Below are 26,686 nucleotides of genomic sequence, written 5' to 3'. Positions count from 1 at the left end.
ACCTATTGTGTTGCCCAACCTTCCTTCAGTGAATCCTGGTCTCATGTTTTCTGTTTACTCTCTTTCACCTCCTGCTCCAGTTTAATTTGTAACCACCGTAACTCCTGCCAATGTCTTCTGATCCAGTGATTTAGCTGTGGGAGGTGTTTTCACCAGTGCAAGGTGCCTCATGTCTGTGGATCTTGATAGTATGAAAATACAAAATGCTGGAAATACTCAACAGGACTGGCGGGAAGCTCACTCAGCTTAATTTACATTCATTTCAATCTCATTAGATTAAAGTTGAATGCAACGTCTTCCCAGGAGCCACCCGGCTCCCGAGCAAGAGGTCATGTGGCCATTGTTTAGTACTCCTGGAACTTGGTATAATGGCTACCAAAGGGAAGTGAGGTGAGTATCCATCTCCATTTACCTTCATGCTTTACCACTACTCCGAAAGGGGTGGAGGGGGTGGGGGCCCTTCAGGATGGTTGGTGTAGTTCAGGGGGCTGGAGGGGGCCAGATCGGGGATCATCTCGGGGGTGGGTGGCAGATCAGGGATCATTCTTCGAGGACAGGGCCCTGATGTAGCTTCTCTCCTGAAAGTCAATTTCACCCCCTTTGACTGTGAGCAGCCTCTAGCTTCACAGCTGAAGGCTATTTCAAATGAGGGATAAGCCTGGTTAGTTGTGAGGGCATTTCACGCTCCTGGGACTGGATTCTCCAATCTCCGACGCCAAAATCGCATTCGGCAAGGGGGCGGAGAACACCAAAATCGGGGGCGGCATCACTTTCACAATGCTCCACTCCCTAAAAAGCGGCGTACTCTAGGAGTACGGTGCCCGCTGCATCCACGGCCTCAGGCCATTGCCTGAGGCCCGCCCCACGATATTCCGGCCCGACCGACTGAGTTCCCGACGGCGTGGGAAACGTGTGGTCTCACCCGCCGTGAACTCAGCGTGGCGGCTGCAGACTCAGTCCAATGCCGTTTTCTTTCCTTCTCCAATTCCTTCCAGAAACCGGCTGGTGTCGATCCCATGACGGCTGCCCTCATGCTTATTGCAGTTGAGGTGGGCAGGTGCCGAAGAAGAGAGCAAGACCAACGCAGGCTGGAGGTGGCACCACATGTGCCACACATCCTCAAGACCCGGCCGCCTATCAGGCTAAGGAGGAGACCAGAAGAGGCAGCCAGTGAGGACAGTATATGCCGCAGAAGACTGCGGCTGAACAGAGGAAAAGTGCGGCACCTGTGCCACGTCACGGACATGGCACCCCATGGAGGAGGACACTTTCTCCCAGTGGCTATGAACGTCACTGCTGCCCTATCCAGCCTGGTCATTCTAGGGTTCAGGTGGGGACCTGTGTGGCATTTCACAGTCATCAGCCCACAGGTGCATCGATGAGGTGACGGGTGCTCTGTATGCCAGTATGCGGGCATCCAACAATATCACCTTCAAACTGATCCAGGCCAATCTAGGTGCCCGGGCTACAGGATTTGCCGCCATCTCCGGGTTGGCCCATGTCTAGGGGGCCATCGATGCTCCGCATGTTGCCCTGTGTGCACTACTCCCTGAATGTTCAAATCCTCTGCGACCACTGCCTCAGGATCAGGCACATGTGTGCCCACTATCCTGGGAGCATGCATGGCAACTACATTCAGGGGCACTCAGAGATCCCCGGTGTCTTCGAGAACCACTCCAGGATGACGGGTTGATCTATGAGTGGCAAGAGATTACAGCTGTGGTCATGACTGATGACGCCAGTGAGGAGGCTTGAGACCAAAGCGGAGACATAAGAACATAAGAACATAAGAACTAGGAGCAGGAGTAGGCCATCTGGCCCCTCGAGCCTGCTCCGCCATTCAATTAGATCATGGCTGATCTTTTGTGGACTCAGCTCCACTTTCCGGCCCGAACACCATAACCCTTAATCCCTTTATTCTTCAAAAAACTATCTATCTTTACCTTAAAAACATGTAATGAAGGAGCCTCAACTGCTTCACTGGGCAAGGAATTCCATAGATTCACAACCCTTTAACCTGTTACAATGATGCCCACACTGCCACCGGTGCTGTCATTGAGTGGTGCATCGGGATGCCTGGCAGGGCTCTGCAGTACACCCCCAAAGAGTTTCCCGCTTTGTGATGGTCAATGTGGCACAGCAGCGTGGTGACATGCTGGCCATGGAGCAGGAGGAACCTGTGGTTCGTCCGAGGAGAAGGACCAGGAGGTGCCAGACAGGCGGTGGCAAGGGTCCGACATGCAAGGAGGACCAGGGAGGTCCTCATCGTCTCGGGATTCTGATGCAACGAGGCTGTGTCCAACAGCTCAAGCCCCTCCCCGCCCTCCCACACCTAACATCTCACTGCCTCTTTTCCGACCACCCTGTTCCCCCCTCGAAGGGTAACATCACTCCAGGGTGATAGGCCTGTGCTGGCACTGTCAGTGGGTCCCTATACAAGGCAGGAGAATGATGACCGGTCGCATAGTGGCTTCACAGCGCCAGGGTCCCAGGTTTGATTCCCTGCTGGGTCACTGTCTGCGGAGTCTGCACGTCTCCCCGTGTCTGCGTGAGTTTTCTCCGGGTCCTCTGGTTTCCTCCCACAGTCCAATGATGTGCCGGTTAAATGGATTGGCCGTGCTAAATTGCCCTTAGTGTCCACAAAGGTTAGGAGCGGTTATTGGGTTAGGGGGATAGGGTTGAAGTGAGGGCGTAAGTGGGTCGGTGCAGACTCGATGGGTCATATGACCTCCTTCTGCACTGTATGTTCAATGTTGCAAGTGTGATAATAGCACAAAAAAGGCTTTGTAATATCTTTGAAAAGGAAAAAATTGCATGGCTGTGAGGAAAGAGTGGGTTATGTGATACTAATTGGATAGCTCTTTCAAAGAGCTGGTACAGGTCTGATGGACCTAATGGCCTCTTTCTATGCTGGATACCTGTATGACTTTGGCCGTGGAAGATTCGACATATATTTCAAATTTAGAAAAGCAATCCTTTCAGCACCTTCCTGTTAACCATTCCGGGAATCTGTATAATTTCCAGTTGCTAACCTTATGTGCCAGAAGATAGGATTGTACAAATCAATTGAATTTGATTGCACAACTATGGCTGTTTTCCTGCCACTCCCAGATAAACCCATACAAACATTCATGCAATGACTAGCTTCTCTTTCAGTCCTGCTTCCAAACCTTCCCATTTTTTGCCCCTCACATTTGGTTAAAGCTGTAAAATTTGTGTCTGGAAATGACCATTACTCACATTGTATGTACACAGGGCAATATTAACTTTGACAAACCAATCTAACAAAAAAAAGAATTGTGGGAATGGATTATTTTGATCTCTGCATGGAGAAAAGAAAGAGCTGTCGTTTATCCATTGACTATCTGATGTCGGTTCTGTCTGGAAACATGAAAGAGATTAGAGAGCTTTGTTCCACTTCTAATGTGATAGCAAGACAAATTGGCTAGGCTGCAATGGAATTAAACCCTTTTCCTCCCAGAGCCACAGCTGTATTGAGAAAAAGGAAATCTGAAGGGGGATATGACAGCCAGTTATGGGTATATATACTGTATAGCTGTCAATATCAGTAGAGAGGAGAGAAAGTGAGTATCACAGATGGAAAGCCTCTCTTCAATCCAGTTCCCACAATCATATGATTTGGCATTTTAAGATACAAATGCTCAGTTGAGTCACTCATCAGAAATATCGAGTGTTTACTGGAAGGAAGGAATAGGACAACTGCTTGAGTATTCCACTGGGGGAAGAAATCTGTTTTTTTAACGGGCTGGGTATTGAAAAATGAAAAAAATGAAAATCGCTTACCGTCACGAGTAGGCTTCAGTGAAGTTACTGTGAAAAGCCCCTAGTCGCCACATTCCGGCACCTGTCCGGGGAGGCTGGTACGGGAGTATTTACAAATACTCTGTTTTATTTCTTGTGCGTGGGTGAATAGTCCAGCAAAATGCTTTCTGCTGGCACAGGAGAATCTAGGAGAGGTTAGCGTGTTACAAATTGGCACAACTAATTTGGATGAACCAGTGCAGAGACAGAATGGAGCAGAAGGGACCGAAACCTCTTGGGAGGAGTGTTGTTTAGCTTGTCCAGCTCTTTAGGTTCATGTACAGAAACCACTCAGTTTACTTTCAGCTAAGGTTTTTCCTATTTTCCCTGTTCGTCTCCCTTCACCACCCGTCCCCATGTCAAAATTCTGCAAGTTATGATGAGCACAGGCAAATAACACATGCAAGGGATCTTTGTACCAAGCATTTTGAATTATCTAATAACTTGAATTCAGCAGTGTAAATAATATCAAATGAAGAATTTACAGTTCATTTAGTATCAGATTAAGTAGAAATGACAATATAGAAATAGGCTGTTATGCCTAACCAGTTGTGATGGTGTTACATTTCCACAGTAGACGAGTGTGTGCCTGATCTGTGCTTATGTCTTTTTATTTTTAAATGTTGACATGCCCTCTACTTCGAACATTAATTCTGCTCTCATATGGTCTATATTCTAAATCTAAATTTAATCTTCTGTCCATGTCCCACGCTTCAAGTGAAAACATCATCTACTTCATGTAATCCTACCATATGGCTAAATGTTACATGGGTGGTGAGATTCCTGCTCAATGCCAGGTGGTTTATTAACTTTCATCCCTCACACTTTGTAGCGGCCCACTTGCCAGGCCGTTTAAGAGTCAGCCACATTGCTGTGGATCTGGAGTCACATGTAGGCCAAGCCAGTTACAGACAGCAGTTTTTGTCCCCAAAGGACGTTTGTGAACCAGATGGCTTTTTTTGACAATTGCCAATGGTTTTGTGGTCACCATTAGACTAGATTTAATTCCAGATTTATTAATTGAACTTCAATTCCGCCAGCTGCTGTGGTTAGAGAACTAGTCTGGGCCTCTGGATGTTTTAGTCCACTGACATTACCACTACGCTCTTCCCCGCAACTTGAAGTTGTGAAAGACACAATATAAGCTCGAGCTCTTTCTTTTACAATTAGTCATAACACATATGTGAGTGTGTTTTATTTGTTGGTCGCTGTGTTTAGCACAGGGCTAAATCTCTGACTTTGAAAGCAGACCAAGCAGGCCAGCAGCACGGTTCGATTCCCGTAACAGCCTCCCGAACAGGTGCCGGAATGTGGCGACTAGGGGCTTTTCACAGTAACTTCATTTGAAGCCTACTCGTGACAATAAGCCATTTTAATTTCATTTTCATTTCATTTCATTTTGTTGCTCATTCTTGATTGCACTTGAGAAGTAAACCACCTTCTTGAACTGCTGTACTCCATGTGGTATATACGCCCCCAATGCTGTTAGGAGGCGAATTCCAGGAATTTATAATAATAATAATCTTTATTGTCACAAGTGGGCTTACATTAACACTGCAATGAAGTTACTGTGAAAAGCCTCGAGTCGCCACAATCTGGGGCCTGTTCGGGTACACAGAGGGAGAATTCAGAATGTTCAATTCACCTCGCAGCACATCTTTCGGGACATGTGGGAGGAAACCGGAGCACCCGGAGAAAACCCACGCAGACAGGGGGAGAATGTGCAGACTCTGCATAGACAGTGACCCAAGCTAGGAATCGAACCTGTGACCTGACGCTGTGAAGCAACAGTGCTAACCAATGTGCTACTGTGCCATACACAGTGCTAATGTGCACTGAGCCAGCAACGGTAAAGGAACAACAATATAGTTCCAAGTCAGGAATGTGTGTGCCTTGGAGAGGAACTTGCACGTGGTGGTGTCCTGCCCTTGTCCTTCTAGTTACCAGAAGTTGCAAGTTTAGTAGGTGCTGATGAAAGAGCCAGGTGGGCTGCTGCCACCAGGCATTGGTGTTGGAGGGAGGAACTGTTTCACGTTTTATTTGAACCCGAAACCCCAAATTTCTCTGCTGTTTCACATCACCCAGCTTTTGCCTTTAACTTTCATTTACTTTCATCAAAATGGGCCACCTCACACTTCTTTGCTCGTTGCGTCATTTTACCAATATTCCCTTCCATATTTACTATGCCTCCTACTTTAGTGTTGTGTGTGAACAACTATCTATGTAAATCATTGGTGTACATAAGAAACAGAAGTTGTCCCAGAACAGAATCCTGCACGACACAGATGAACATCTCCAATTACTTTGAGAGATTCCCCTGAATTACTACTGTCTTTCTGTTTTTATTCTAATTTTTGTCTGTTTTTGGCAAAAACAGGAAGGCAATTTATGATCTGAATGATGGCAGTTTAGGAAAAGGGGTAGTGCAATGATGCCTGGATGCCATGGTGGAACAGTCGCTGAAGGTTGGCATGCAGGTATAGCAGGCGGCGAGGAAAGCTAATGGCATTCTGGCCTTCATAGCAAGAGGATTTGAGTAAAGTAGTAGTGATGTCTTGCTGCAGTTATACAGGGCCTTGGTGAGGCCTCACCTTCAGTATTGTGTACAGTTTTGGTCTCCTCATTTGAGGAAGGACATTCTTGCTATTGAGGGTGTCCAGCGAAGGTCCATCAGACTAATTCCCCGGATGGCAGGACTGACATATGAAGAAAGATTGGATCGACTGGCCTTATACTCACTGGAGTTTAGAACATTGAAAACCAATTAAAATATTTTTTTTAAAACTTGCATGATCAACCATGATCATATTGAATGGTGATGCAAGCTCGAAGGGCCAAATGGCCTTCTCCTGCACCTATTTTCTGTTTCACCCATAAAGTCTTTCTGAAAGTCCATTAACACAACTTTCACTGCACTTCCCCATTGACTTTCTGTTACTTCCTCAAATTTAGTTTGAATTAATTTGAATTTGTTTTTTTGTCACGTGTACCGAGGTACAGTGAAAAGTATTGTTCTGCATACAGTCCAGACAGATAGTTCCATACATAAAAACCATGGGACATGCATACATACGCAATGTAAATACATAGGCACAGGCATCAGGTGAGCATACGGAGTGTAGTACTACTCAGTAAAGAAGATGTGTGAAGACATAAGTTCAGTTCAAAAGAGCGTCATTCAGGAGTCTGGTGACAGTGGGGAAGAAGCTGTTTTTGAATATTTTAGTGCACGTTCTCAGACTTTTGTGTCTCCTGCCCGACGGAAGAAGTTGGAAAAGAGAATAACCCGGGTGGGAGGGGTCTTTAATTGTGCTACTCGCTTTCCCAAAGCAGCGGGAGGTATAGACAGTCAGTGAATGGGAGACGGGTTCGCGTGATGGACTGGGCTGTGTTCACAACTCGCTGCAGTTGCCATACCAGGCTGTGATGCAGCCAGATAGGATGCTTTCTATGGTGCATCTGTAAAAATTGGTAAGAGTCAATGTGGACATGCCGAATTTCCTTAAGTTTCCAGAGGAAGCATAGGCTCTGTTGTGCTTTCTTGGTTCTAGCGTCGATGTGGGGGGACCAGGACAGATTGTTGGTGATGTGAACACCCAGCAATGTGAAGCTGTCAACCATCTCCACCTCATTGATCCAGACAGGAGTGAAACTGATTTGAAATTAAGGTAGTTTAACTGTACTTGTTAAAATATCAGATGTTGAGGTAGATGAAGGAAAATAAATTCTGTGGCTCCTCTGGAAACTGTTACTAAGTCGGTTAAATTCATTGGCGGCAGTGAAAGAAAGATTTGTCCTTTTCATGACATTGGAATGTTCCGAAGTGATTCACAGCCAATGAAATACTTTTGAAGTTACTGTGATAGGCCGGAGTTCTCCAGCCGTTGCGATTCTCTGTTCCCGTTAGCAGCGCACCCCTGCCCACAGGTTTCATGGCAGCATGGGGTGGCGTCAATGGAAAATGCCATTGACAAGGAGCAGAGAATGCCCCTGCCAGCAAACAGCGTCGAGAAACACATGCTGGGGAACTGGAGAATCCAGCCCATAGTCTCAGAAACACATCAGCCAATTAACACAGAAAATCCCACTATCCCCAATGCGTTGATGCCTAGATAATCGGTTTTAAATTGGTTGAGGAATAAATATTGTCCAGTGCACCGCGGAAACCTCCCTTTTGCTCAAATATCACTGCCACCCGAGAGGCAGACTGTCCTCATCCGAGAGACAGCACCTTCGACATTGCAGCAATCCCGACATTACAACTGTGACAACACAGCAAAGGTACTTCATTGGCTGTAAAGCGCTTGAGATGCCCAGTGGTTGTGAAAAGATCTATATAAATTCAAGCCTGGTTTTTGTCCTCAGTACAGTACCCGGGTTGTTGTCGAAATGATGTGGTCAAATCTCTGGAGTGGTTCAAAATTGTAATGATGGGCAGGGGGAGGGGGCTCCCTTTCTCCTTTTCTTTCCTACTTTCCATCATATCTCACCATTTCTCACAGCAGCTCTGCAGTAAATAATTGTATACAAAGTTACAATGAGCCTCAGTCACTAGGAAGTAAAGTAAATGCATAAACATGGACGATTCCTTTCTAAAAATCGAGAGCCTTGGCCGTGTACCCAGCAATACTAAAAGTGGCAGGAAGAGGAAAAGATCATTTATTCCATTTACAGATTGATGAAAGCATAATTAAATCACAGTAATACCCTGTGGTTATAGTAGGTTGTAATTGAACTCAGCAATTTGAATGCAATGTTTGACCTGTGGTCTTGTCATTAAACTGGTTCTCAATTATAACCTATTCTACTTCTGCACAGTTATTATTGTATAACTTTCCACCTTGGTTATTTATTTTTATATCTCTGTTCTTCCTGACAGCGATGATTCATGCTGGGGTATAATTATCTCAGCAGCCGCAGCCACCCCTTATCTTACGGCACCCAAAGACGTGCTTGTCAGGTGAATTGGACATTCTGAATTCTCCCTGTGTACCTAAACAGGCGCCGCCGGAGTGTGGCGACTAGGGGCTTTACACAGTAACTTCATTGTAGTGTTAATATAAGCCTACTTGTGACAGTAATAAAGATTATTATTATTCAGGTTGCCATTTCCAAATGTGAACCAAGCCAGTTTTGCCAAATATGGACGAGACTTGGGGGAGAGGGGTGTCCCAGTGGATCGGGGCCCCTGGGTGGATGGACTCTGGGTAGGATGGCACCCTGGCATCCCCGATGCCATCCGGGCACTCTGACAGAGTCACTTGGGTGCCAGGCTGGCGGTGCCTGGGTGACATTTTGCCTGCCCCAGGGTTTCAGGCCCAAGAGTGCCCTTCCCTTATTAGTTGGGGTGTGAGGTGCTTGATTACCCCCTTATAGGTGAGCTGGGTGGAGAGGGGGGGGGGGCTCCAGGGGTCGCATTGGGGAAGTCTTGAGACCGGGGCCCATTTACACCCCGCTCTGGCGAACAGAGCTACTCAGTGCAGAAAATGAGGCTGAGTGCGGCCTTGGTGGGGACTTCCCTGCTGAGGTCCCGAAATAAAACAGAGTCCCGTTAGATAGCGTGATCTTTCTTGGTGCAGCAAGCGCCGGGAAACATCTGGTTAAACGCTCTCGACATGGGGCTCCCTGCTTCATTTCGGTTAGATCACGCTTTTTATTCTTTCTTGGGATGTAGGCATCGCTAGCAAAACAAGTATTTATTGCTCATTCCTAGCTGCCTTGAAATGGTGGTAGTACTTCTTGATCTGCAATTCATCTTAAGCAGTTTAATTTAATGTGCAAACTCCACATGGACAGTGATCCGGGACTGGGATTGAACCTGGGTTCTCGGCGCCATGAAGCAGCAGTGCTAACCACTGCACCACAGTGCCGCCCTTTTAGCAGTTTAATATAACTAAATGGATTCCGAGTCCACTTCAGAAGACAGTAAAGAGGCAAACATATTGATGTAGGATGAGAACTGTGAACAGTTTTGGTCCCCGTATCTAAGGAAATATATTCTGGCATTGGAGACAGTCCAGAGAAGGTTCCCTTCTTTGGAATTACCTGTGTTCAGGTATTCCTTTGCCAATCTTATAAAGTAATCATTGAGAATATTATCGATTTTATGCTTTTTTGCAGTTTTGCGCCCATTCACATTTTACAATACCACTTTTTTGTTTGATGGCCCTTGGCTTTATAATTCTGAAAGGACTTTTAAATATTGTGCTTCTATTCAATGACTCTCTTAGCCCTTCTGATCAACTTTATGTTTGACTCTGTATGTTTCGTAGAATCATAGAATCCCTACAGTGGCAGTGACCACCCCCCCCCCCCCCCCAAAAGGGCACTCTACCTGGGCCCACTCCCCCATCCCATCCCCCACAGCCCCGTAACCTAACCTATACACCTTTGGATACTAAGGGGCAAATAAGCATGGCTAGTCCACCTAACCTGTGCATCTTTGGATTGTGGAAGGAAACTGGAGCACCCGGAGGAAACCCACGCAGACACGGGGAGAACGTGCAGACTCTGCACAGTCACCCAAGGTCGGAATTGAACTGGGGTCCCTGGCACTGTGAGGCAGCACTGCTAACTACTAAATTTGTTTCTAAATTTGTCCCAGCGAACCTTTTCCTTTTTATCCCTGCAGGATTTGTATTTCCCCTCTTTAATTTACTTGTAATCTTTTAATTCATTTGGAATCAAATTTATTTAATCTGAGTTTGCTAACCACAGATGTGTAGTTGTTCTATATGCCTCGCACTATTTTTTCAAAGGTGTTCCATTTGTCCTTTACTGAAATGTAGATACACATCCTCTGTAATACATTTGTTTCAATTCTTCTTTCATCTGATTGAAGCCAGTCTTTTTAAAGATATAAACCTTGTCGTGCTCTTTAGTATAATTGAATTACAGATCATGACAAACTATAATAATCAACACAAACGAGAACACAAGAAACACAAGAAAATATAAAAGCAAAAATAAAAATTTACTTAAATACTGTAACTAAACTCACTATCAGCTGATGGTGTCTAAATCCTGAAAAAAGGAAATAAATGGTTGCCATCTTACGTAGAACCTCTCCACTGACCCCCTGATAGTGAATTTGGTTTTCTCCAAGTTTAGGAATGCCATTAAGTCACTCAACCAAGCAGAGGCACTGGGAGGAGTGGGAGACCTCCAAACAAGCATTATTCGCTTCCGGATTATCAGCGAGGCAGAGGCAACAACATCCACCTCGACCCCAGACCGAATCACTGGCCGAATCTGACACCCCAAATATGGCTACCAACAGACATGGGTCTAACCGTTGAAATGTGGCATGGGAGTTTTCATGCCAAATGGCATAACTTTGAATTGGTATATACCATCTGGAGCCACAAAAGCTGAAATCTCCTTCGCCCTTTCGGATAAAGGTACCTGGCAGTAACCTTTAAGTAAATCCAGTTTGGAAATAACAGCTGATTGTCCCACTTTCTCAATACAATCCTCCAAACGTGGGATAGGATAAGAGTCCGTTCTTGTAACTGCATTAACCTTTCTATAGTCCACACACAACTGTTGGGTACCGTCTGGTTTAGGTACCATCACTATGGGTGAGCTCCATTGGCTGCAACCCACTTCAATTATGCCATTTTTACGCATACTTTCAATTTCTTTATTAACCTGTGCCAATTTTAAAGGGTTAAGTCTGTATGGATGTTGTTTGATTGGAACAGCATTTCCCACATCTACATTATGTATAGCCATTTTAGTACTTCCCAATTTATCTCCACAAACTTGCCCATGTGATATCAATAACTCTTTCAGGTCAGTCCGTTATTCCTCTGGAAGGTAACTCAACAATGTATCCCAGTTTTTAAGAACATTCTCGTTTTCCAATTTAATTTGAGGTATGTCAAATTCAAAGTCATCTGGATTTGATTTGTCACTTTGAGTTAGAATCATTAACACCTCCACCTTTTACTCTCCTTTCCTTTCAAAGTACCTTTTAAGCATATTCACATGACACACTTGGTGAGTTTTCCTTCTTCTCTGGCGCTTTTATCACATAATTCACCTCACTTAATTTCCTTTCAATTTGATGAGGTCCATAAAACCTTGCTTTTAAAGGTTCACCTACCACTGGTAACAATACTAAAACTTTATCTCTACTGGCAAAATTACGAACTTTGAATTTCTTGCCCGCTACCCGTTTCATCACATGTTGTGCAACTTTTAAATGCTGTCTAGCCAATTCACCTGCTCTATTTAATCGTTCCCTGAAATTTGACACGTAATCCAATAATGTAAGTTCTGATTTCTCACTCACCAATTTTTCGTTAATTAATTTAAGTGGTCCTCTTACCCCGTGACCAAAAATTAGTTCAAAAGGATTGAATTTGGTTGACTCATTAGGTGCATCCCTAATTGCAAACAGTACGAATGGAAATCCTTTATCCCAATCCTCAGGATATTCTTGATAATAAGCCCTCAACATTGTCTTTAATGTCTGATGCCACCTTTCTAACGCTCCCTGCGATTCTGGATGGTACGCAGTTGATTTAAATTATTTTATTCCTAAACTATCCATAACTTCTTTGAATAACCTCGAGGTAAAATTTGATCCTTGATCCGATTGTATTTGTGTGGATAGTCCATATCTAGTAAAGAATTTAAGTAACTCCTCCACAATCTTTTTAGCTGTAATATGTACGGGAATGGCCTCTGGAAACCTAGTAGACACATCCGTTATCGTCAAAAGATATTGATTCCCACTTTTCGTTTTGGGAAGCGGTCCTACGGAATCAATTAGGACCCTTATAAAAGGTTCCTCAAATGCTGGAATGGGTATTAAGGGTGCTGGTTTTATCACTGCTTGAGGTTTCCCTATTACTTGACATGTGTGACATGATTGACAAAATTTAACTACATCTTTATGTAGTCTAGGCCAATAAAAATGTTTCTGGATTTTAGCTTGAGTTTTCCTTATTCCCAAATGACCTCCCACTGGTACCTCATGTGCAACTCGCAACACCTCTTTTCTATACCCGACCGGCAATAATACTTGATGAACTTCTGCCCACTTTTCATCCGCCTGCATATGTAAATCTGGTTACCTCATTGTAGGAAAGATGTGGAAGCATTGGAAAGGGTGCAAAGGAGATTTATCAAGATGCTGCCTGGATTGGAGGGTAGGTCTTATGAGGAAAGGTTGAGGGAGCTAGGGCTTTTCTCATTGGAGCGAAGGAGGATGAGAGGCGACTTAATAGAGGTTTATAAGATGATGAGGGGGATAAATAGAGTGGACATTCAGAGACTATTTCCTCGGGTGGATGTAGCTGTTAGAAGGGGGCATAACTATAAGGTTCGGGGTGGGCGATATAGGAGGGTTGTCCGAGGTAGGTTCTTTACTCAGAGAGTGGTTAGAGTGTGGAATGGACTGTCTGCTGTGACAGTGGAGCCGGACACTTTAGGAACTTTTAAGCGGTTATTGGATATGTACATGGAGCACACCAGAATGACAGGGAGTGGGATAGCTTGATCTTGGTTTTGGAGAAAGCTCGGCACAACATCGAGGGCTGAAGGGCCTGTTCTGTGCTATACTGTTCTATGTTCTATGTAAAGGTCTCCATTTTCTCATCAAGACATAATTTTTACGGTAATAACACTCCGGTATACATTCAGATTCCTCTTCCGTATATGCTTTCTGATACATCTGTTTTATTTCTATATCTTTCTGTTGTAACTCTGCCAGTTTTCTGAACTAAAACTATCCGCCTCATCCTCCTCCTGTTCTTTTCCAACCATCTGATCAAAAATCGTTTCTGATAATGGCACTTTACCTTTATCTTCCCTCTCTGATTTCTCCTCTTGTCTTAACTTTGCGACCTTGTTACTACACAATCCGGAAAAATCCCAGGATATTCGTCCTGATTTTCCACTGGCTTATCAACCACAGTAGGTATCACTCTCACCTGCGATCCAGCTATATCATTACACAAAATAAACTGTATTCCTGGACAAGATAGTTTTGCTATTACTCCTACTACCACTTCACTCTTCACTAGACTGTCCAACCTTACCTTATATAATGGATCACTACTCTTCTCATCCTGAATTCCACATATTACCACTTTTTCTGGCAACATTCTTTCCAAACTATATAACTCCTCATCTCTTACCATTAAAGATTGACCAGTTCTGGTATCTCTTAAAATTGTGACTTCTTTACCTGCTCCTCCCGATACACATGAGTAAACTTTACCCACACAAGTAAATTCTTTAAAGAGATCTGGCACTGTCTTATCAATCACCTCTTGATCAGGCTGTGCAATCTTTTGCACCTCCTTCGCTTCACTTGGGCTTTCTTTTACCACTTTAACAATCTCCACTGTCTTATCCTGTTTTACCATATCAGCCTTCCCAGTGCTTTTCTTCAACCACCAACACTATGACTTTACATGGCCTAGTTTATTACAGTGAAAACATTTTAAACTTTTCATTTCTTTTCCACCCTCCTGGAGTTATTTTTTAATATGAGGTACACTCTCCTTATTATCTACCATCAGATCACCTTTACCTTTACCATTTGAGTATTTCTCATGTCCCCAGTTTCTGTCACTCACAGGCTGAAACTGATGTTGGAAACCAATCTTTGATTTATGAACTAATTCATAATCATTTGCCATTTCTGCTGCTCACCTCGCAGTTTTAACCCTCTGCTCTTCCACATGAGTTCTCACTACATCAGGAATTGAACTTTTAAACTCCTCCAAAAGTATAATTTCTCTGAGAGCTTCACACGTTTGGTCTATTTTCAAAGATCTTATCCACCTATCAGAATTATTTTGTTTGATCCTTTCAAACTCCATGTATGTTTGACCAAATTCTTTCCTGAAATTTCTAAACCTTTGTCTGGAGCCTTCAGGCACTAGTTCACATGCACCTAAGGTGGATTTTTTCACCTCCTCATACGACTCAGATACCTCCTGCGGTGGTGATGCAAACACTTCAGAGTGCCCAGTTCACCTAACAGCACGTCTTTCGGGACTTGTGGGAGGAAACCAGAGCACCCGGAGGAAACCCACGCAGATACATTGATACTGCATTCCGAATGCTTCACCCGAGGTCTGTGTCTGTGTATTTACAGTGTGTATTTATGTATGTCCTATATTTTTTCATGTATAGAATGATTTGCTTCACAGCGCCAGGGACCCAGGTTCGATTCCCACTTGGGTCACTGTCTATGCGGAGTCTGCACGTTCTCCCCATGTCTGGGTGGGTTTCCTCCAGGTGCTCCTGTTTCCTCACACAAGTCCTGAAAGACGTGGTTGTCAGGTGAATTGGACCTTCTGAATTCCTACTCTGTGTACCCGAACAGGCGCCGGAGTGTGGCGACTGGGGGCTTTTCACTGTAACTTCATTGCAGTGTTAATGTAAGCCTACTTGTGACACTAATAAAGATTATTATAGTTATTGTCTGGACTGTACGCAGAACACTACTTTTCACTGTACCTCGGCACACGTGACAATAAATGAAATCAAATCAAATAATTCTGTGTCCTTGCTACCCTCTGCTTCTTCCAAGCTGTGTTCAACATGGATGGGTACAGATTTATCAGCTGTGGGAGGGGAGTAATTTATAGCCTGCTGGTAATTACTAGGTTGTTTCCTTCCCCATGTTTGACCTGATGCTGTGAGTCTTCATAAGGTCCGATATCAATGTTTCCGACTCCCAGGATCACTCCCTCCTGGCTGTGTATCACGGTGCCGCCTCCTCTACAGAAGTAGCTGGATGAAATTTATATGCAGGTAGAATTATTGCAGATAAAATCAAGTATAAATAAGTGCAAAGAAGAAAATATTGGACCATACTGGAAATGTTATTGAACTGGTAAGTCAGAAGTCTGAAGGAGAGGTCAGTTTGATAGTTTAATCAACGCTTACTATGTTACTGCAGAGAAGCAATCAATAAAGGAAGCACACTGCTGTTAAGTTGCCAAAAGCAGTCGGGTATAAATCTGAGGCCATAACACTGAAGCTATATCATACTCTGGTTAGATAACACCTTGAGTAGTGCATTCAGTTCTCATCAGTGAAGCAAAAGGGAAATTCAATATCTGATTGTCGTCCAAAAAAGGCTCACAAAGCTTATCCTTTGTATCAGGGGTCTGAGTTATGAGGAAAGGTTAGAAAATCTTGGACCAGGATTTTACAGGGTGGCAGTGGCCCTGTGCACCAGCTGGAAACTTGTGGCAATCCTGCCTCGCACAATCACGGAGGCCAGGGCTACATTTTACATTCATTTGTTAATTAACAGCCTGCCGTCAGTTCTTCCATCCTTTTAAGGAATGAGGGCTACCAAGTGAACTGGTTTAACTGGAATCCTTGTGGAAAGTAATTCTTCTCATCTTTAGTTCTCCTTTGAGGCTTAATAAATGTGTTCTTGTATTACAATCACAGGGTAAATGAACTAATATTCTTATATCTGCATCATCAATGTATCTCATCATCGAAAGCTTAATGTCACTCTCTGCTTCAGTTTTCTTTTCTGCATTTAACCATGCTCAGTTCCTTGAATCACTCTTTGGGGGTGATTTCCAACTTTAGGGGTGCAATTCTCCCAAAAAGTGACATTTTGGGCGGGTTGGCGGGCTGGCAGCTGTTCAGTCCTGGCTGTGCAGTGGCCACTGCTTAAACTGCACCAGAAATGTGCCAACAATGAGTGGACAGCCCTGGAATTAAGGAAAATCAGGCATCCTCCTGGGGGCGGGGTGGGGTCCTTCATCCATGCAGCCTATGATGCCTGGGAGGACCCCAAACAGGAAGCCCCCTCCTCCCCAAATATGCAGGAGGCTGGCAGGTAGACTGGTGAAATACCAGTGGTGGCGGTGGTAATAGGCCATTAAGTGGCCTTTTGTACACACAATATTTGATCCTATTGCAGGCTGGTCTTAAGGTAGAACAACTAAGAAGAGAAACATGCACATTGAGGGCGCGATTTTCTCACCGTGATGTGCCCCGTGCCGATTACTTCACACCAGGTGCGTAACAGTAGAGGCCAAAAATTGGTTTCGGGCTGGGCGCCAAGCAGCACACAATCCACCAGACCCGCTACGCTCACCGCGATTTCAGCATATTTAAATGAATCATCAGGCTCATTTAAATATGCATAACCCATTCGAGGCTGCTGTCTCCTGACTCTCGGTATTCACCGGCTACACCGACCAGACAGTACGCTGCCGCAAATTAGTACTGGTCTCCACAAACTGAGACCAGGCGTGATGGCCACGCCGTATGGTTCAGTGGCCATTGGAGCCCCCGGTGCTTGCAGGCAGGGTGGGGTGTAGGGAGGGTAGGGCGGGGGTGGTGAAGTGGGGCATGAAGTGTTATAGAGGGTGGAAGGTGGGGCCTTGAAGGTGGGAGACCTTTAGCGACCCCATAGCGGGGCATGCTCACTTGGTTGGTGGGGGTGGAGAAGATACCTGATGCCTACACGGATGGTTGGGTGTGCAGCTGGGTCACCCTCATTCCTGGGTGGTATCACGTGGACTTACAGTGATGCGTGGGAGGTTGCCACTCTGGGGCGAGGGTTTGGAGTGTTGCCCATTTCTGCAAGAAGTGGCGAAACACTTGGCGGGAATCACCATGCAGAACCTGCACAAAATGACATTCTTTGGAAGAATTGCGCCCCTAAAGTTGAAAATTACCCAAAGAGTGATTCAAAGAACTGAACTTGGTTAATTGAAGAAAAGTAAATGGTAAATTAAAGTACAAGGTAGCAGAAACAAATGCCAGCGTCAAATGGAGGCAATATACACTCTAATGATAAAAAGGCAGAATTAAAGACACTCTCACTGATATACACACAGCATCCACAACAAGGTAGGTGAATTGGTGGCATAAGTAGAAGGAAATGGGGATCATTATATTTCCTTACAGAGATATGGCTGCAGGGTGACCGAGACTGGGAACTGAATATTCAAGGCAATTTGATGTTTGGGAAGGGCAGGCAAAAAAGAAAGGGAGGTGGATTAGTGCTGTTAATAAGGAATTAGATTAGTACATTCATGAGAGAGAACCTTGCATCAGATGTAAAATCAAGATGTAAAATCTGTTTGGGTAAGAAATAGCAAATATTGGTAGTTGTTGTTTATAGGCCACCAATCGGTAGTGGTAATGTAGGGCACAGTATAAATGAAGTAATCAGAGGTGCATGCAACAGCGGTAATGCAGTAATCATGACGGACTTCAATCTTCATCTAGACTGGGTAAATCTAATGAACACTAATGCTGTGGAGGACGAATTCCTGGAAGGTATGCAAGATGGTTTTCTAGAGCAATGTGTTGAGGAACCAACTAGGGAACAGGCTGTTTTCGATCTAGTATTGTCCAAAAAGGCTTTCAAAAGGGAAACAGATAAGCACGTGAGAAAAAAAACATTTTCAGGGCTGCGGTGAGAAAGCTGGGGGGGGTGGGGTAGAACCAGCCAAATTGTTCTTGCAGAGAGCTAGTACAGATTCAATTAGCTGAATGGCCTCATGTAACCAATCTGTGATTCTAGAGTGACCATAATATGATAGAATTTTCCATTAAGTTTGAAAACAATGTGGTTCAGTCCGAAACTAGGCTCTCAAATTTAAACACAGGAAATTATGACGGTATGAGGGGTAAACTGGCTGTGCTGGATTGGGAAAATGTACGATGACAGTAGCTACTAGTTAAGGATTTAATACGTGGTTTATAACAAATATACATTCCTTTAAGGCTAAAATAACTTAACATGGAAGTAAGTCAATCATGGTTAACAAAGGAAGTTAAAGATTGTTTCAGATCAAAGTTATAAGCCTGAGGATTGGGAGCGTTTTAGAATACAGCAAGGGTGGACCTAGGATCTGATCGGACGGAATTTCATGGGAGATGTGCGTGCTCGGCAGGCGGAACTAGAAGCAGCCGCTATTCCCAGTCCACCTGAGATTAATTCAGGATTTTGTTATTATGGTTTGGCCAGACAGTGTAAACTGTGGCTGCATTGGGCCGGCAGGGTAGGGTGCTGTGTGCAATGGCAGCCCGGCACAAAGTTTAACAGTGGCATGTAGAAGCCACAGGGGCATCAGTGCCTACAGAGTGGCCAGTGCTGGTAGACACAGTCGGCGGGAGGAGAATCCCGGTGGCCAGTAAGAGGACAGCAATGTCCTGGGAGCTCCACACTGTGCTGAGCCCAACCAGAAAACATTCTCTCAAAACCCCAACTCACTCCCTGAAACTCCCAAGTCCTCATCCAGCATTTGCTCCGTTCCCCTTTTATCCCACCCTTGAATCCAAAAAGTAAAAAAAAAGATTTGTCTGCCTGCCCGTGCTTTCCGTGCGCCAAGCTTGAAATCGCACGGGACTCATATAATCTTGGTTAATCGGGGATTTAATCCCCTCAACAAGCAGCATGATTGTTGGCGGGTGTGCTGCCAAAACTGTGCCCACGTCCGCCGAGCAAAATATCTTTCGAGTGTGACATTGGGATACATGGCTGATGTCATCACGTGCTACATAACTCGCTTCTGAATCGGGCACACATCCACCAGCAGATGTTAACTTGAATCCAGAAAGAAAGGGGAAACAGCAACAAATATAAAAATGGACAGTAAAAGCTTCTATAAGTGTGTAAAAAGGAAAAGGTTAGCAAAGACAATTGTGGGCCCTTTGCAGGCAGAGACAGGAACATTTATAAAGGGGTCCGGGGAAATGGCAGAAAAGCTAAATAATTACTATATACGCAAAACACTTTCCAGAAGTAATAGAGAACCAAGGGACTAGCAGGAATGAGAAACTGAAAGAAATGAGCATTTGCAAAAATGTAGTACTGGTGAAATTAATGAAACTGATTCTAAATCCCCTGGACCTGCAGCGTTTAAAGAGGTGGCTGTGGTGGGCGGGATTCTCCGACCCCTCGCTGGGTCGGAGAATCGCCGGGGGACGGAGTGAATCCCGCCCCCGCTGCCATATTCACCGGCACCGGGGTTTTGGCTGGGGCGGGATTCGTGCTGCGCCGGTTGGCGGCTGCTGGCAGTGGCCCCCCCGGCGATTCTCCGGCCTGCGATGGGCTGAGTGGCCACCTGTTTTCGGCTGTTCCCGCCGACCTATCACAATAGGTCCTTACCGGCGGGACCTGGCTCCACGGGCGGCCTGCAGAGTCCTCGGGGTGCGCGCGGGGGATATCTGGCCCGGGGGGGGGGCCCACGGTGGCCTGGCCCGCGATTGGGGCCCACCGATCCGCGGGCGTGCCTGTGCCGTGGTGGCACTCTTTCCCTCCGCACCGGCTGCTGTCAGCCTCCACCATGGCCGGTGCGGAGAAGAACCCCCCTGCGCATGCGCTGTGATGACGCCAGCACACGCTAGCGCTCCCGCGCATGTGCCAACTCGCGTCGGCCGGTGCAGGCCCTTCGGCGCCAGTTGGCGTGGTGCCAAGCCCTTCCGCGCCGGCTACCGCAGCGCCAAACACTCCAGCGTTGTCCTAGCCCCTTCGGGGCGGCCTGACGCTGGAGTGGTTCACGCCATTCTTCGGCGCCGGAGTGGCCCACCCCACCGGTTCATTGAGAATCCTGCCCAGTGTATGTATTGGTAGTCAGTCTTCAAAATTCGGGAATGGTGTCTACAGGCTTGAAGTTTCAAACGTAACCCAAATAATTTCGAAAGGAGGGAGAGGCAGAATGGGGAACTGTAGACTTGTTAGCCTGACGTCAGGAATAAAATACTAGAGTATTATTAAGGGTGTAATAACTGGGCACATAGAGAATATTGATCTGATAGGCAGAGTCAACATGGATTTATGAAAGGGAAATCATGTTTGACAAACCGGTGGGATCTTTTTGAAGATATTACTAGCAGAGTAAATGGAGGGAACCCAGTGAATGTGGTATATTTGACACGCTGTTAGGAGAATTGGACGTTCTGCATTATCCCTGCGTGTACCCAAGCAGGCACCGGAGTGTGTTACTTCACAGTTACTTTTCACAGTAACTTCATTGCAGTGTTAATGTAAGCCTATTTGTGACACTAATCAAGATTAGTGAATTGGGAGTTCAGACCATGGGACATAGTGTCAGAATAAGGCGCAATCCATTTAGTGTGAGGGGAGAAACAGTTTCTTCACTCCGAGGGTGGGGAATCTTTGAAATTCCCCACCCCGGAGGGCTGTGGAAGCTCAATCATTGAGAATGTTCAAGAGAGAGAGCGATAGAGTCCTATATACTAGTGTTATCAAGAGAGGTGGGGGGTAATGAAGGGAAAATGGCGTTGAGGTAGATGATCAGCCATCATTAGTTGAATGGTGGAATAGGCGCGAGGGGCTGAATGGCCTACTCCTACTTCTATGTTCCTATGACAATGATTTTATTTTTAATACTTAATTTATAACTGCCTTTCATAGTTTTCCAAGAACATTTTTTGAAGAGATGTTCATTCCTGGTGCTATGATGTGCTGACTAGATTTAATTTTGGGAATTTGTGCTCTCAGCATATTATACAGAGGTGCCATTGATTTTGCTGCTGAAATTATTTATAGCGGAATAAATAATATTGTAAAATGTATGACCATGCAAATCAAAGGCTGAAATTTTTCAAAGAGCAACAACTTTTTTTCATTAAATCTTAAAAATCTAATTTGTTTTGAAATGAGAAAATGGAGAGACTAAGAGCAGCATGAGAAAACATTTCTTTTGTGCAGCATGTGGTCACGATCTGGAATGTGCTGCCTGAAAGTACGGTTACCGTGGCATTCAAAACGGAATTGGATAAAGAATTTGCTGGGTTACGATGGGCAGGATTTTCTAACTGTTCCTGTCGGCGGGATCTTCCAGTCAAACCCATGCTGAACCCCAAACTCAACGGGCCAAATGGCCTCATTCTGAGCTGTAACAGTTCAATGATTCTAAATAAACAAGGCGCTGGGATCTATGATTCACACAAATGATTCTCTATAGCCTCAGCTAATGGTCTGTCAGTGGAGTGTTTTGTATCTGTCAGAGCTAAGCCGAATACACTGTTTTATTTCTATGTAAGTTTGGATTGTAGTCACTGTTGCAATGTTGGAAATCCTTTACCACGGTGAATGCCATAAAATAAGCACAAAATAAGCAGAATAAAAAGAAAATGAGGTGCATAAAGAAATGTGGTTCATGAAAGAATGACAAAGCTGAAAGTAAAACAGAAAATCTAGTAGAAATCTATTTGTAATGCTGAAATGAAACAAAAGATGATAGTAAAATGTCAGGACCAGAAAAGACGGGATGTAGACGGGATATCTGTCTGCTTGACAAAGAAGGGGTCTGGAATGGCACCTATTATGTTATCTGGTCAGGCTAGGGTCTGATTCTGGATGGAATCTAATAAAGCCGGATCTCCAAGCCTTTTCCTGCTTGCTGGAATACTTTGGGCAGGATTCTCTGAGCCCGATGCCGAAATTGAGAACAGCGATCGGGCGGAGAATGGTTCCCGGCACCAAAATCAGGGCAGCCGTCGGTTTGACACTGGTTTGCTCCCTCCTAACCGGCATCATCATCAGCCGGCCCACCCACAATGCTCTGTTCCCGATGGGCCGAGTTCCTGACGGTGCGGGCCACGTGTGGTCCCAGCGGTCGGGGACCTGGCATGCTGGCTGCGGACAGTGTCCTGTGCTGCCACACTCGGCGCTGGCCGGGGGGCGGGGAGGGGGTTCTGCTCGGGCTGGCCGCAGTGGTGGAGGTGGCCAGGGGGTGGTCTGTGGGGTCGGGGTGGATGGGTATGCAGTTTTGTCGGTACTGAAATCGGTGAGGGGTTCATGCCGATTTTCCTATTGTGAAACTCCCACGGATTCTCCGTTGGCACCGGCACTTAGCCTCAGGAACAGAGAATTCCGCCCTTTGTGTTCCATCCTTTCCAGACAGACGTCACCAAAAGAAGGGGCCCCTGTTGCGAGTGTTATAATGATATATAAACACCAATCACTCATAAAGGATTGGGTAAACACATTGTGAGTTAATTTAGTCATTCGAGGCACATGTGTGCAAATATACATGAACCGAAAGCTTGAAGACATATCAGCAGTAAAGCTATCTTTGCTGTGCTCTGTTTGAAAGCAAAAGTGAAACTAAAACGGGATTGCATGACACACTTCCTTTCCAGTGATGTCTGCAATCCAGGGACGGCGTATTGTAACAGTCGCTGACAAAATTCTCCCCAGTGCTGTTTCATTAATTTCCCACTGCACAAAACGTGTGAATCTGGCATACCTTCTTGCCACGGCTTGTATGTCATTCCTGCTGGAAACGTGAATGTCAGATGAGGACAGGCTCTTGAGCTTTTAGCTTGTCGAGGCATGTATTGCCAACTCTGACTGCCTGCTCCACATCTAACTCACCCAGTCAATCAGCCTGTTTTACCCAAAGGAGGTGCGGCGGTCGGGGATGCTAATTTTACAGATCCCGCAAGAGCGGGAAACGTGTCGTGATGTGAAATCTTGATTTCCTAGCAGTGGGTTGAATGCAGAGATAAAATCAGTGGTGTGTTTGCAACGTGTCAAACCGCATGCTGGCCTGCGACAGATTCCTACTTGTAATAAATTTGTATGCCATGAATTATTAGCATAAAGCTACTTTTCATTACGTCCCATCTTCAAGGTAAAGACAGCATGCACCAGCACCTCGTGGCACCTGGTTCACATTTGTTTGTGCACCTTGCGGAGATCTGTGTGAGGTCAGCGGTTTTCCTAATATAACCGAGCGGCAATAGGGAGGGGAGGGGCGAGGAGAATGGCTGCTTACATGGAGGCTCGGGATAGTGGTGGGAAGGACTCTGCAAGAGTGGAATCAGGATCTAAGGGAGGACTGAGGTTGGAGTTGGAGGCAAGGAAGGGGTGAGGTGGGAAAGGCATGGTGTTCTGGCTGTGTGGGGGGCGGGTGGGAGTGACGGGTGATGTTACTTGTGGGAACTGTCAGTCAGGGTGAGAAAATTAAGAATCTTATAGGGTGGTGTCAGTACGGTCCGCATGTGTCCATCTCAGGGTTGTTACAACACCCTGGACCGGTGCACACTCAAATTCAGCCTCACTTGAGCCAGAGTCGCAACACGGTTGAAATTACCGTTTATTTTTAAAATCCGCAAGGTCTTCAGCTGCACAACAATTACAGTCACCAGGTTTGTGAAGTTAAGCACAATTAACTTTTATTTATTAACAGTAAGTCTAATTAAATAGACAACAAATACAACTGGTTAACTAATATCTAATCTCTAACCCCCTCATTTTAACTTGCCACACCCTCTACACAAACGCACAGACAAACAAACAGAGGGGAAAGAGGGGTGTACAATAACGATGAAAGTAACACAATAAGAGTCTTTGTTTCACATGGATGTCACCCAGTTATTTCTTCTTCAGTCCAGGCTTTCAGGTGGATGGTATCTTTCCTTTCAGCTCGTAATGGTTTTCACTGCAGGCTCACAAGCAGACTGAATTCAAGAGAGAGAAAGACAGCGCCTTATTTCAGGGTCTAGAGGCTCCTGCCTTCAGACGGTAGGCAACAGAGCAGAGAGAGAGAGCTGCTTCCACCTTGAGGGTCCAGGGGCTTCTCTTGGGTTGTTTCTGAAAAAACCCACATGACAGGAACCAATTGCTATCGGCTGCTGGGCAGAAAACTGTCCCTGGCCAATCCATTGGCAAGCAGCCAACCAATCAAAACAAATCCCTCCAATCTCTTAGGTGCCATAAAGTCTGGGTACTTCTGCCCAAAATACAAAACTTTGGAACACAGTCTACTATTTTGACACTTTGAGTTTCTTACTTCTTCTGCTCGACTTAAATATATGTCTCCATGAATGATTCATGGAATAAAAACAATAAAGACAAATTAAAAGAAATAGCAATTAAGGTAATCAAAAGGAAGGGCCCTTAGAGGGTGTGGCTGGCAGAGTCCTTACAGGATTGGTAGGATACCGGATCAGACCCCAGCATTTGTTGGGATACCGTAGGACCATAAGACATAGAAGCAGAATTAGGCCACTCGACCCATCGAGTCTACTCTGCCATTCAATCATGGCTGATATATTCTCATCCCCATTCTCCTGCTTTCTCTCCATAACCCCGGTCCCCTTATTAATCAAGAACTTATTTATCTCTGTCTTAAAGACACTCGGTGAATTGGTCTCCACAGCCTTCTGCGGCAAAGAGTTCCACAGATTCACCACCCTTTGGCTGAAGAAACTCCTCCTCATCTCTGTTTTAAAGGATCGCCCCTTTAGTCTGAGATTGTGCCCTCTGCTTCTAGTTTTTCCTACAAGTGGAACCATCCTCTCCACATTCTCTTTATCCAGGCCTCGCAGTATCCTGTAAGTTTCAATAAGAACCCCCTCATCCTTCTAAACTCCAACGAGTACAGACCCACAGTCCTCAACCGTTCCTCACACGACAAGTTCTTCATTCCAGGGATCATCTTCATTCCAAGGCCAGCACATCCTTCCTTAGATACGGGATCCAAAACTACTCACAATACTCTGACCAGAGGTTAGGTGGATTGGCCATGCTAAATTACCCTTAGTGTCCAAAAAGATTAGGTGGGATTATTGGGTTATGAGGATAGGGTGGAGGTGAGGGCTGAAGTGGCATCGGTGCAGACTCGATGGGCCGAATGGCCTCCTTCTGCAATGTATATACTATGTTCTATGTATGTTCTATGTTCTTATACAGCCTCAGAAGTACATCCCTGGTCTTGTACTCTAGCCCTCTTGACATGAATGATAACATTGCATTTGCCTTCTTTAAAAAAAATTGTTTTTTTAAAGTACCCAATTATATATATTTTTTAATTAAGGGGCAATTTAGTGTGGCCAATCCACCTATCCTGCACATCTTTAGGGTTGTGGGGGCGAAACCCACGCAGACATGGGGAGAATGTGCAAACTCCACACCGACAGTGACCCAGGGCTGGGATTCGAACCCGGGTCCTCAGCGCCGTAGGCAGCAATGCTAACCACTGTGAACCGTGCTGCCCTGCATTTGCTTCTTAACTGGCGACTGAACCTGCACATTAACCTTAAGAGAATTGTGAACAAGGACTCCCAAGTCCCTTTGTGCTTCTGCTTTCCGAAGCATTTCCCCGTTTAGAAAATAGTCTAAGCCTAAATTCCTCCTTCCAAAGTGCATAACCTCACATTTTTCCACATTGTATTTCATTTGCCAATTCATTGCCCACTCTCCAAGCTTGTCCAAGTTCTTCTGCAGCCCCCTTGCTTCCTCAATACTACCTGCCCCTCTACAGATCTTTGTATCATCTGCAAACTTAGCAACAGTGCCTTCAGTACCTTCTTCCAGCTCATTAATGTATATGGTAAAAAGTTGTGGTCTCAGCACAGACCCCTGAGACACACCACTAGTCACCGGCTGCCATTCTGAAAAAGACCTCTTTATCCTCACTCTCTGCCTTCTGCCAGTCAGTCAATCCTCTATCAATGCCAGGATCTTCCCCTTAACACCATGGGCTCTTAACTTATTTAACAATCTTCTATGCGGCACCTTGTCAAAGGCCGTCTGGAAATCTAAATTAATCACGTCCACTAGTTCTCCTTTGTCTAACTTCCTTGTTACCTCATACCAAACCAGAACCCCAAACAACTTTTTAATTTGTAAAACTGTGAAGAAAGCATACTTCAACCCAGGAGTGATGACCAATCAGTATCTTTCATGTTGAAACAATTTTTGTTTAACAATTTTGTTTAATTTAAGCAGAATTAACCACATTAACATCAAAGAAACAATTTTACAATTATTAATTAAACAGTTGTTGAACACAAGGAAAAATGTAAACTTATTATAACTGCTACTAGCTCCAATTGAACAACCCAATGCAGTTCAAATGCCACTTATAAATAAAGT

General features: G+C 45.1%; 1 protein-coding gene across 9 annotated transcripts in view; it reads left to right on the top strand.

Moving 5' to 3' along the window:
* The window catches only part of xylb (xylulokinase homolog (H. influenzae)), a 237,329-nt gene that overhangs the window by 119,285 nt on the left and 91,358 nt on the right, over positions 1–26,686 (top strand). Inside the window, exon 16 of one of the 9 annotated variants that reach the window (XM_038798494.1) lies at positions 10,928–11,101. The exons of the other annotated variants lie outside the window; for them this stretch is intronic. Coding sequence (XP_038654422.1) covers positions 10,928–10,932 — 5 coding nt within the window. The 3' untranslated portion in view covers positions 10,933–11,101. Of the gene's footprint in view, positions 1–10,927; positions 11,102–26,686 lie in introns of those variants that run through there. 9 annotated transcript variants of the gene reach the window in all.

The sequence above is a fragment of the Scyliorhinus canicula genome, chromosome 5 (genome assembly GCF_902713615.1).
Source record: "Scyliorhinus canicula chromosome 5, sScyCan1.1, whole genome shotgun sequence".
Taxonomy (NCBI): Eukaryota; Metazoa; Chordata; class Chondrichthyes; order Carcharhiniformes; family Scyliorhinidae; genus Scyliorhinus; species Scyliorhinus canicula.
This window is presented reverse-complemented; position numbering and strand designations above follow the sequence as displayed.